A 12,046-nucleotide genomic window follows, 5' to 3' on the forward strand; every position below is an offset into this window, starting at 1 on the left:
AACATGGCAGGCAGAGGTTGCAGTGAGATCGCGCCACTGCACTCCAGCCTGGGCAACAGAGCAAGACTGTCTCAAAAAAAAAAAAAAAAAAAAAAAAAGAGGAAAAAAAAAGAAGACGATGTAATATCCTCATCCATTCTAATCGTAGAGGAAAATGAGAGAAGTTTCCTAAAAATATTGGCCCATTTCTGCGAGATAGTGAAGTAAATTGGTTAAAAGCAGACTCTGGAGTCAGATTGTCTGGGTTCAAGTCACAGCTTGAGCTGCTGTGAGCTGTATGACCCTGTGTGAATCACTCAGCCTCTCAGACTCCCACTTTCCTCACTTGTAAAATAGAGATAATAATACAACTTACCTCATAGAGTTGTGAGAATTAACTGAATTCGTATGTGTAAAGCACTTAAGATAGAGCCAAGCACACAGTAAGCACTAGGAAAGTGTTTTCCATTATTATCTATGGAATAGCACAAAGCCATATTTACAGAAAAGAAAAATAATTACTTAAAAGTATTTTTAATCATCTTGTTATTTATAGCTATAATGTCCCTATCAACACATTTAATCTGAAGATTCTTGAGGGATTTTTAGTGTAAGCATCTTTAGGATAAAGGCTTCAAGGCTTTACTGGATAAATGACTTTAGAATATTGCCCAAAATCCTTCAATTTCATAAAGCCTGTGTCCTGCCTTCTTCCCCAGCTTCATCACCTACTACGGCCCCACCCTCTATAGACACAAGCCAAACGGACCTCCTTTCAGATGCTTTCTCACACTGTTTCCCCATCCGTATTAAGGCCTGTGTAACATGCTGTTGCCTCCACATGGTACATTCTTGCCCCTCCTTTGCCTTGTTGACTCCTACTTCACCTTCACGTGTCATCACAGACCCTTCTAAAGGCAGCTTTCCCTGATTTCCCTGACCTCTTCAAATCTCCCTCTTCTACATGCTCATAAGGCCAGGCAAATATCCTTTGTGGCACTTCACACCCTAGAATTTTACATATAATTGTGTTTGCCTCTTTCCTCCACACCATTAAAAGATGTCCATGTCCGATTTGTTTCACTACTGTATCTCAGTACCTAGCATAATGACTGGCACATTAGAAGGCATTCAAGGCCGGGCGTGGTGGCTCATGCCTGTAATCCCAGCACTTTGGGAGGCCGAGGCAGGCGGATCACAAGGTCAGGAGATCAAGACCATCCTGGCTCACACGGGATGTGAGCTAATACAAAAAATTAGCCAGGCATGGTGGTGGGCGCCTGTAGTCCCAGCTACTCGGGAGGCTGAGGCAGGAGAATGGCATGAACCCAGGAGGTGGAGTTTGCAGTGAACCGAGATTGCGCCACTGCACTCCAGCCTGACATTCAAAACTTTTTTTAAATTAATAAACCACATCTTTTATTTTTATTTTTATTTAGTGAGTGTCTCGCTCTGTCACCCAGGCTGGAGGGCAGTGGTGCAATCTTGTCTCATTGCAATCTCCGCCTCCCAGGTTCAAGCGATTCTCCAGCCTCAGCATCCCAAGTAAGTGGGATTCAGGCGCGTGCCACCATGCCTGGCTAATTTTGTATATTTAGTAGAGATGGGATTTCACCATGTTGGCCAGGCTGGGCTTGAACTCTTGGCCTCAAGTGATCCACTTACCTCGGCCTCCCAAAGTGCTGGGATTCCAGGTGTACCACTGCACCCGGCCAATAAGCCATATCTTTTATACAAAAAATTGTATAGATCTTGCCTCCAATGTACCATCGCTGTGAAGACAAGATTAATTTTCTTTTTTTTTTTTTTTTTTTCTTTTTTTTGAGACGGAGTCTCGCTCTGTCGCCCAGGCTGGAGTGCAGTGGCGCGATCTCGGCTCACTGCAAGCTCCACCTCCCGGGTTCACGCCATTCTCCTGCCTCAGCCTCCCGAGTAGCTGGGACTACAGGCGCCCGCTACCACGCCCGGCTAATTTTTTGTATTTTTAGTAGAGACGGGGTTTCACTGTGTTAGCCAGGATGGTCTCGATCTCCTGACCTCGTGATCCGCCCGCCTCGGCCTCCCAAAGTGCTGGGATTACAGGCGTGAGCCACCGCGCCCGGCCGACAAGATTAATTTTCTAACCTAAACACAAACTGGGTTAAAAACTAGCCAAATAGTAGTAACAGAAATAATAATAAAATAAACATTTATTGATTACTTAGTATGTGTCAGGCTATGCAAAAGCTTTGCATTATTTAATTCTCACAAGGACACTATGAGCACACACTAGTATTCCTGTTTTACAAGTGAGTTAACTAAGGTTTAGAGGGATTAAGTATCCTGCTCAGGGTCATACTAGAAAGTGGCGGAGGCAGGAGTGAAACCAAAGTGTTTAATTCCAGGGCCTGTGCTCTTAACTTTTGTGACTTTCTGACTTGGGCAGCTTCCCAGTGATACTCAGGCCTAGACTGAGTGTGTCCAAAAAGCAGGAGATAGGATTTGTGGTGGGAGACAGGTGTGAGGGGAAGGAGAGAGCAGAGAGGTGGGGCATTTACTGAGCACATTGTTTTTATCTTGTGAACTTAGTAAAACCAGTGTTAATGTGACTTCTTATATAGAGCTTTGCATAATACTGATCTTTTAAAAGATACTGGGTTTATGGTGCCAGTTCTATTTTATTTTGTGGGTAAAGTTTTGGCCATGAAATGATTTGAGCATCAGCAACACCCTAGAGAAATTAAGTTTGTCATTGGAAAGAATTAGAACACTGTGTCTCAAACAGCTGTGAGTTAAAAGCGAAACAGATGCTTTTGTTTAAAAAGTAGGGATCTATTAACTGACAGAAAGAAATGGAAGAGAACTAACAGTTATTGAGCCCCTGCCATTGCTCTTTTAACAATGAGCGAACAAGTGTAGGATCTGGCTCAATAAATAGAACAAAACCATATAATCCAAAGCTGCCTTTTGCAATAAGAGCTAATTTGGAGCCTTGTGGGTTTTCATAAGTGGAAGAGTGTATGTCTGAATCAAGCTCCCAATTTTCCATTAAGATCTTCAACTCTGAGACAATATATTATGCTCCTCTATAACCATATGGTGACGTCACTATTTTGCTACTATGAAATTCTTAATAAATAATGGCCTAATTACAGGTGTAATTAATTTCATACTGTGAATGTTTTCTCAAAACATTGTAGGTAAATGTATTTTAAGAAAGTGAACTGTACTTTAAATCCACTAAGAGAAATAGTTCTTTAAAGGAATCCCTGAGGATTCTCTTAAATAAGAGAATCTTTAGTAATGTATATGTCTGCAAACTAATTTTTGTTTTTTTCAAATATGGACTTTATTGAGTTTTTTAAAGTAAGATTCATCTCTTTTAAGGATGGTTGTTTTAAAAAATATCCTTGTTTTTAGCAGAGTTTTTGATTATATCAATTATTCTTACAGTAAAAGTTAGAGTTTATTCGTTGAATGATGACTTGAAGCCAGCCAAAAGAGAAACTGTCTTAACTTTCATAGTAAGTATTTTATTTATTTAAATAATACTTTAATTCATTTTTCAGGACAAGAATCTCATTTCATAACCCTGTCCTCACACTGCACTAAATCATTCAATGTTCCATAAATGGTTATTGAACATCTGCAATGAGTATAGAATCATAGATCTATACCTCTGTAATACACGTATGTGAAAGGCTCAGACAAATTAAATTTCAATAACTTGAAGGATTTTGAGCTAAACCATTTAAGTACAATCTTGCTGATTTATTTTTTAAAGAACACCCACTGGCCGGGCGTGGTGGCTCACACCTGTAATCCCAGCACTTTGGCAGGCCGAGGCAGGTGGATCACGAGGTCAGGAGATTGAGACTAACCTGGCCAACATAGTGAAACCTCGTCTCTACTAAAATACAAAAAATTAGCTGGTGCAGTGGCGGGCGCCTGTAGTCCCAGCTACTCGGGAGGCTGAGGTGGGGGAATTGCTTGAACCCGGGAGGCAGAGCTTGCAGTGAGCCGAGATTGTGCCACTGCACTCCAGCCTGGTGACAGTGTGAGACTCCATCTCAAAAAAGAAAATCTAAAAAAAAAAACAAAAAACAAAAAACAAAAAACCACCCACCAATCACTAAGAATTGACTGAATACCCATTTAACTATAAGATATACATAATGGATATATCTATTATGTATTTATTATGTGCAAAAGAACTATATTTAATGGTACTTACTCTGAAGGAACTTAGAGTTTAATAACTATTATACTAACACAAAAAATCTTGCTAAATCATGAGTTAAAGATTGGCAGTAATTCACCATTTATCAGACATGACATATGTAACAGACGCTGTGCATTGAACTCCCATGATCTCATCTAATTTGTGTCACATACCTCAAACACTTTTGTGAGGAAATAAAATAATACAACTAGTTATAACTGCTCAGTTATTAACAGTAGGTATACTACTAATGGTCCTTCAATATAGGCTGCAGCACTTTTTCTGCTACTCAAAAAAAAAACCAAAAAATAAAAATAAAAACTTATCAGAATGCAGGTGCAAAAGCATAGATACTACAGAACAAAACCGTACTAAAATATAAAACAAATAAATTATACAGTAGGACAAATACCATGAGCTCAGAGGGAAGACCAATGAGAGGTGAGAGTGGGGGTGATACACATCCTTCTCTGGAACGGAGTAGTTAAAGGGAACCCTGAGTTGGGTGTTAATGAAAGGAATTGACATAAATTATTTAAAAATAGTGAAGACCATCCATGTAAGAAACAGTGTGAGTTAAGCTATGGGGGCAAGAAGAAATTAAAAAAATGAAGCTAGTAAATAAACTGATTGACTGATAGAATGTCTGAAAGAGAACTAAGGAGAGCAATGTCAGCTCAAATGCCCTTTTTCTATCAGGGAATAATAGGGGTGTGGATGTATGCTCTTTATCCAACGTCTTCATGGTTGAACTTAAGTGACGCAGAATCATGGCATAACCTGCAGAAAAATGAATGTCAGTCATCTCTTGTAAGAGCTGCCCCAGGAAGAAAAGATTGAGGAAGCTGATCCCAGAGCCTTAAGGAGTTAATATAGAGGAAGTATCCTCAAAATAGTACCTGAGAAAGATGATCTTAGAAGAATTGTGCACAATGGATAGTGCGATGAAGAAGAGCCATAAAAATACTCAGCTACAAGTATAATTCTTGTTCAAAATAGGCTTCTATAAGTTTTACAATTAATTAAGAAATAAAACCTCTAAAATCCAACTGTGAATTTCAGTCATGGTAAATGGTGCTGATATTTTTTGCTTTGGGTTTTTTGTTTGTTTGTTTGTTTGTTTGTTTTTGTTTGTTTGTTTTTGACAGGGTCTTGCTCTGTCACCAAGGCTGGAGTGCAGTGGTGTGATCATAGCTCACTGTAGCCTCAAACTCCTGGGCTCAAGCCATCCTCCCACCTCAGCTTCCTGAGTAGCCAGGACTACAAGCACCCATCACCACACCCTGCTAACTCTTTAAACATTTTTTTGTAGGCTGGTCACAGTGACTCATGCCTGTAATTGTAATCCCAGCACTTTGGGAGGCTAAAATGGGAGGATTGCTTGAGCTCAGGAGATTGAGACCAGCCTGGGCAACCTAGAGAGACCTCATCTCTACTAAAAATTAAAAAAAAAAAATAGCTGGGCATGGTGGCATGTGCCTGTGGTACCGGCTTCTTGGGAGGCTGAGGTGGGAGGATTGCTTGAGCCTGTGAGTTCAAAGCTGCAGTGAGCTATGATCACACCACTGCACTCCAGCCTGGATCACAGAGCAAGATCCCTGTCTCAAAAAAGTTTTTTGTACAGATGGGGGACTCACTTATGTTGCCTGCTATGTTTATGTGTTGAGTTAAGGCTGAATTGGACCCCCATGTGTAGTCCAAAGAAAGTCAAAACCTCATTTCAATTATTTGCTAACCCAAACACAAAATTAAGTTTATGGGGAGGCTTTACGAGAACTATCAAGTCTGTTTAACCATTTGAGAGTTTTACCAAGCTGAAAAATGCCCATATTATACATTTATAAAACATCTGGCTAAAAAATATAATTTATAGAATATTTGCTTTTGAAAGCTTTAAATGAACATATATAAAAATTAGATTCTGGTATTTATAAAGCCAACCAAATTCACATTTAGTTTATCAAAAACATCATTGTTTGTTTGTTCGTTTGTTTGTTGTTGTTTTTACGTGTTGTTACACTTCATCTTTTAGATGTACAACAGAGAGTTGAGTCTCTTCAAGATAATGAGGAGAGATGGGGAAGATTGGAAAAAGAAGAAGGGAAGTGGCTGAAATGAACCATATTTCCTTTCTATAACATTTAACTGATCTTCATCCTTCATATTTAATTTGAAGACATGGGTATTTGTCTTCAAATATTTGATCTATAAATATTTTGTACATCAAAGATTGTATAATCAGTTAAATTTTTAAAAATGTAGTTTCTGGCCCTTGAGGGTGTTTGTTTTTATTTACAGGATCCTGAAGGATCAGAAGTTGACATGGTAGAAGAAATTGATCATATTGGAATTATCTCTTTTCCTGACTTCAAGATTCCGTCTAATCCTAGGTATGTAAAAATAATTGTTAAAACCACATATGGAACTTTTGGTGAAGAAGCAGGTAACCAGTTAAAGGGGGCCACCTAGTGTTAACAAAGGGTGTCACATAGGTGGATATGCAAAATCTTTTGAAGTCTAGCAAGAACTTAAGCTCTGTTCTTGGCAAAAAATTTCCAATACTTCTCAGCCATTCTTTTTACATATAGAAATAAAAATTGGGAAGAGGAAAAAATAGTACCCAGGTTTTTTTGTCGTAAAAACCATCAACTCCTACCCCTCAAAGTATCTAATAGATTGTCAGTTTAAAAGGCTGTTGTGGTCTTGTTCCTTGCTGTGGTTGCTATAAAATATGGTCGTCTGTAGTTTTTGCCTGGATAAACTACCAGAAGGCAAAGTCCAAGAGGGAAGGAGTTCTCAGAGCTATATCTATTATTTGGCCTCACATGAAAGGATTTAAGAAAAAGTTTAAACAGGGTTCAATGTAATAAATATTCAATGAACACATTCTTGGTATGTGCAAATCACAATAGGAGGGAGAGATACAAAATAAATAATCCACAGTCCCTGCTTTCAAGAAATTTGTAATAGGCCAGGTGCGGTGGCTCATGCCTGTAATCCCAACCCTTTGGGAGGCCAGTGTGGGTGGATCACCTGAGGTCGGGAATTTGAGACCAGCCTGGCCAACATGGTGAAACCCCGTCTCTACCAAAAATACAAAAAAAGCCAGGCATGGTGGCAGGCACCTGTAATCCCAGCTACTCGGGAGGCTGAGGCAGGAGAATCACTTGAATCTGGGAAGTGAGGGTTAAAGTGAGCCAAGATCATGCCACTGCACTCCATGTTGGGCAACAAGAGCAAAACTCCAACTAAGATAGAAAGAAGAAGGAAGGAAGGAAGGAAAGAAAGAGGGAGGGGAGGGAGGAAGGAAGGAGGGAAGAAAAGAAAGAAAGAAATTTATAATAGAGCAGAATGAATAAGACAAGTGCATCTATACATGGCTGCACTAGAATTTTAGAGCAACATCTTTTTATGGTCATTTTTCCTCTGCCCTCAGTTAATTCACTGACTGAAATTTTTCTAAAAATTTAAATTGAATTTGGAGGTTTTAAATAACTTGGATAATTTAAAAATTGTGTACATTCTTGAAAATACTACATGTTCCATAGTGCAGAATTAAACCTATTATTTTATTACTGCTATCATTTCTCCAACTTCATCTTGTGCCACTTGCCCCATGGCAAATTATGTGCCAGCCATGGTCTGGCATGTCCAGTGCTTTCCTACCTCCGTACCTTTGCACATGTCATCCCCTCTACTTGGAATGGGCTTCACCTGGCTCTTCATAAGCCTGGCTTCTTTTCATTGTTATGACCCAGAGTAGAAGCTGCTACAAAAAGGCTATTCCTGGATGCATGATGTAATGTAATCTCTTGCTTTGTTTTACTCCCTATCTCAGCATCTTGTTTATTTTCTTCATGACACTTATCTCAATGTCATCATCATTTCTTTACTTGCTTGCTGGCATTTTTATTCACCACTAGCTTATAAACTCTTTAAGGTGGGCCTTGTCTGTATTGCACACCAGCAGTTCAACATCATAGGCCCTTGATAAATATTCATTGAATTGATGATGATGGTAATAATCATTATTATAATACTATTAACATTTGTGGACTTCATAGCCAATCTGCAAGGTAGGCTCAGTATATATATGTGTGTGTGTGTGTGTGTGTATATGTGTGTATACACACACATATATATACACACACACACACACATAGTTTTTTTTGAAACAGAGTCTCACTCTGTCACCCAGGCTGGAGTGCAGTGGTGTGATCTCAGCTCACCACAGCCTTGATCTCCCGGGCTCAAGCAATTCTCCCACCTCAGCCTCCTAAGTAGCTGGGACTACAAGCATGCACCACCACACCAGACTAATTTTTGTATTTTTTTGTAGAGATGGGGTTTCCTCATGTTGCCCGGGCTGGTCTCGAACTCCTGGGCTCAAGCGATCCTCCTGCCTTGGCCTCCCAAAGTGCTGGGATTATAGGCATGAGCCACTATACCTGGCCTAGTATATATTTTTGAATAAAGGTTATTAATTAAAGCCAGGTCATTTTCATCTTTTAAAAACCATGCTTTGTTTCCAACCATAAATTCATTTTTGTGAGGTGTAAATTTTATCATCTGTATAAGCTTGTCTTGTATTATATGTTTCTAGAGACATTATTATGGATTTTGTACTGTATTTTGGATTTTAGTATTATGTTAGCATAATTAGGCTCCAAGATTAAATAAATTCTCAGAAATAAGTTCTTCAAATCAAAACTAATGACTGTATTAAGATAAAATACCAGGAAAAATAATATAATATATGAAAAACTGGTTACTAAACAATATCTATTATCCTAAAAATGCTCAATTATTTATTGCTTAAAAATCAGTCACAAATAAAATATATTACTTAGGTTTTATATATCTTTGTGTATTCTTCCCTCTTTAAAACAGGAATTTATTAGATCTCCTCTGAGTGAATTAAAAACATTTGATGACATCTATAATTTTAAATATTTTGCTTCCACAGATATGGTATGTGGACGATCAAGGCTAAATATAAAGAGGACTTTTCAACAACTGGAACCGCATATTTTGAAGTTAAAGAATATGGTAATTTCTGACAAGTAAAAGTTTTTCTTTGTTTTTTGTTTTTTGTTTTTGAGATGGAGTCTCGTTCTGTTGCCCAGGCTGGAGTGCAGTGGCACGATCTCAGCTCACTGCAACCTCCGCCTCCTGGGTTCAAGCAATTCTCTGCCTCAGCATCCCGAGTAGCTGGGATTACAGGCACCAACCACCATAGCCGGCTAATTTTTGTATTTTTAGTAGAGACAGGGTGTCACCATCTTGGCCAGGCTGGTCTTGAACTCCTGACCTCGTGATCCACCCACCTCGGCCTCCCAAAGTGCTGGGATTACAGGCATGAGCCACCGCACCCAGCCAATTAAAAGTTTTTCTATAAAAAGTTAGTGTTTTGCAATAATTCTTTTTAATAATGTAGTTAATGCAAAATTATTCCCAGATGAAGATGAGGCAGCCTGCACGTATGGCTAGAAGTACTGGCTAGAGGTTGGAGGGAGGAGTAGTAGTTGAATGCCTAGATTCTAGTTCCAGCATGCCTTTAACCCTGATCAAGCAGAACAACCTCTGTGTACTTGTGTTCCCCATCAGAGAGCTGGAAGAGATCTAGTCCCCTGAAGAGCTTGACTAGTAAAGATCCTTTCTAGAATTGTGATTATTATTAGGAGAAACTTAAATAGTCATAGATGAGGTGAGTGGAACCCAGTAAAACCAATAAATGATTTACTTGAGTCTTAAAACCAATTAGTGACAAAACAAAAACAACAATTAGGTTTTCTTACCCCTAGTCCAACACTATTTTCTGGCTCCTAACTTCCTAATATATTAATTTGAATATTTAAGATATTCTTATTATTTGAAATAAATTATATTAATAGACTAACAAGTAACGTAAATAGTTTAATCTTTCATTTCTTATAGTAGTTTACTAGCATTTCTGTGTGCTCTGCTATCAAATTTAACTTTCTTCTGCTTGAAGCCATTTTTTATTCCCTCAAGAGATTCATAATGACATGGAGAAGAATAAATACTGACACAAATTTTAACAATTAACAAGAAAAACAGTGACAAAACAAATTCGTTATGATGAAACTCAACCTTCAAGATTACAGGCTCTCTGTAACATATAATCCTAACCCATCTCCCTTCTTCTAAGTGTTTTTGTATTTTCTCTGTATATCTAGAATCCACCCACCTCTTACTGTCTGTAGCCACTCTCATCAATTCATCAGCACTCTCCCTCCTGGACTACAGCAAAAGCCTCCTAACTGATGTCTCTGCTTCCAAGCTATCTTGCTTGGTATTAGCCAAAATAATCTTGAAATGCAAATTTCATTATGTTATGTCACAATTGAAAAGTTTTTTTGTTTTCAAGGAACCTATACTCTAATGGAAGAAATAACCTATTGCCTATAATAAATGCTGTAATCAAAATATAGGCAAAGTGCTTCTGGATTGACCTCTGATTGGTGGAGTGGGAAGGTTCTGCAGAGATTGTTGTTGGTGATGATGATGATGACGATGATGATTATGATAATAAGGTGGATGTTGTGTTGATGTTACAGCTTGTCCAACTATACCAGAAAGTCTAGCTGTTTGCTAGGCTTTAAAGTCTGCTCTAATCAAAATGGTAATATTACCTGTTTGTTTTTATTTTCAGTCTTGCCACATTTTTCTGTCTCAATCGAACCAGAATATAATTTCATTGGTTACAAGAACTTTAAGAATTTTGAAATTACTATAAAAGCAAGGTAAGAACATTTGTTTTTTTGTTGTTTTTATTTTTATTTTTCAAATTAACTCAACTCTGGTTGATGATAGTTGCCCAAAGTGAGATCTGTGATTTATTATCAAAGTGTGCCATGATTTGGGGACTAATTGATAAAGGAGACATCATACTGGTAGTTTATTTGCTTATTCTGATTTTAGCTGATTCTGAGTTTAGCTTTGTAGGCTATTCAACAGCAAAAACAAAGAAAAGTGCCAAAGATCTAAGTTTGGTGTATGTGTTTAGAAACTAGGGTGACTTAGAATGTTGGGACTGAGATATGAAGGATTCACTTCCTATCTTTTTTTAATGATTTAATCAGCCAGCTAATGCTGCATAACTACTTCAAAACCCAGTGCCTTGAAACTCCCACCATTTATGAGTCAGCTGGGAAGTTCTGCTGATCTGGGCCAGGCTGGTGTCAGCTGGGCTCACCCATGTAGCTGCAGCCAGTTGGTAGGTCAGCTGGGGGCTGGCTGGTCTAGGAAGATCCTGTCCATATGTCTGGCAGTTGGATGGGGCTAAAAGTGTGTGTGCCTCTCATCATCCAGCAGGCTAGCTTGTAGCAGCAGCAACACTCAAAGAGGGAATGGAAGCATGAAAGTCCCCCTGAGCCTAGGCTTGGTGCTGGCACACCATCACTTCCACATATTCTTTTGTCCAAAGCAAGTTACAAGCTCAGCCCAGAGGAAATAGACCCCTCCCACACATTGTGGACACAAGGAACTGTGCAAAGGTCGTTGATACATGGGGAGGTAGAGAATTGGGGGTTAGTTTTGCAAGCAACTTATCACAAAAGCTTAGGTCATTTTAAAATTACAATATAATGTAGTTATACCAATCTATATAACTATATGTGTGGGGTACTCTTCTAAGTACTCAGCATATATTAGCACATTTAATCTTTACAACAACTCTATGCGTTGATATTGTTACTATTCCCATGTTACAAGTGGAAAAACTGAGGTACATAAATGTTTAATAATTTGCTCAAAATCATACAGCTAGTAAGTTGCACAGCCTGTCTGGTTCCAGAGTCCATGCCTCAAACATTACCCTATGCTAGCTCTCTTATTAGCATT

The 12,046-nt window shown here is 38.7% G+C and overlaps 1 protein-coding gene across 8 annotated transcripts in view; it reads left to right on the forward strand.

The window, feature by feature from the left end:
* The window catches only part of C5 (complement C5), a 123,036-nt gene that overhangs the window by 33,790 nt on the left and 77,200 nt on the right, over nucleotides 1-12,046 (forward strand). For all 8 annotated transcript variants that reach the window (XM_063788375.1, XM_063788377.1, XM_063788378.1 and 5 more), the window contains 4 exons: nucleotides 3,412-3,482; nucleotides 6,479-6,570; nucleotides 9,147-9,229; nucleotides 10,857-10,947. In XM_063788375.1, coding sequence (XP_063644445.1) covers nucleotides 3,412-3,482; nucleotides 6,479-6,570; nucleotides 9,147-9,229; nucleotides 10,857-10,947 — 337 coding nt within the window. The remainder of the gene's footprint in view (nucleotides 1-3,411; nucleotides 3,483-6,478; nucleotides 6,571-9,146; nucleotides 9,230-10,856; nucleotides 10,948-12,046) is intronic.

This window comes from Pan troglodytes, chromosome 11 (genome assembly GCF_028858775.2).
Source record: "Pan troglodytes isolate AG18354 chromosome 11, NHGRI_mPanTro3-v2.0_pri, whole genome shotgun sequence".
NCBI lineage: Eukaryota > Metazoa > Chordata > Mammalia > Primates > Hominidae > Pan > Pan troglodytes.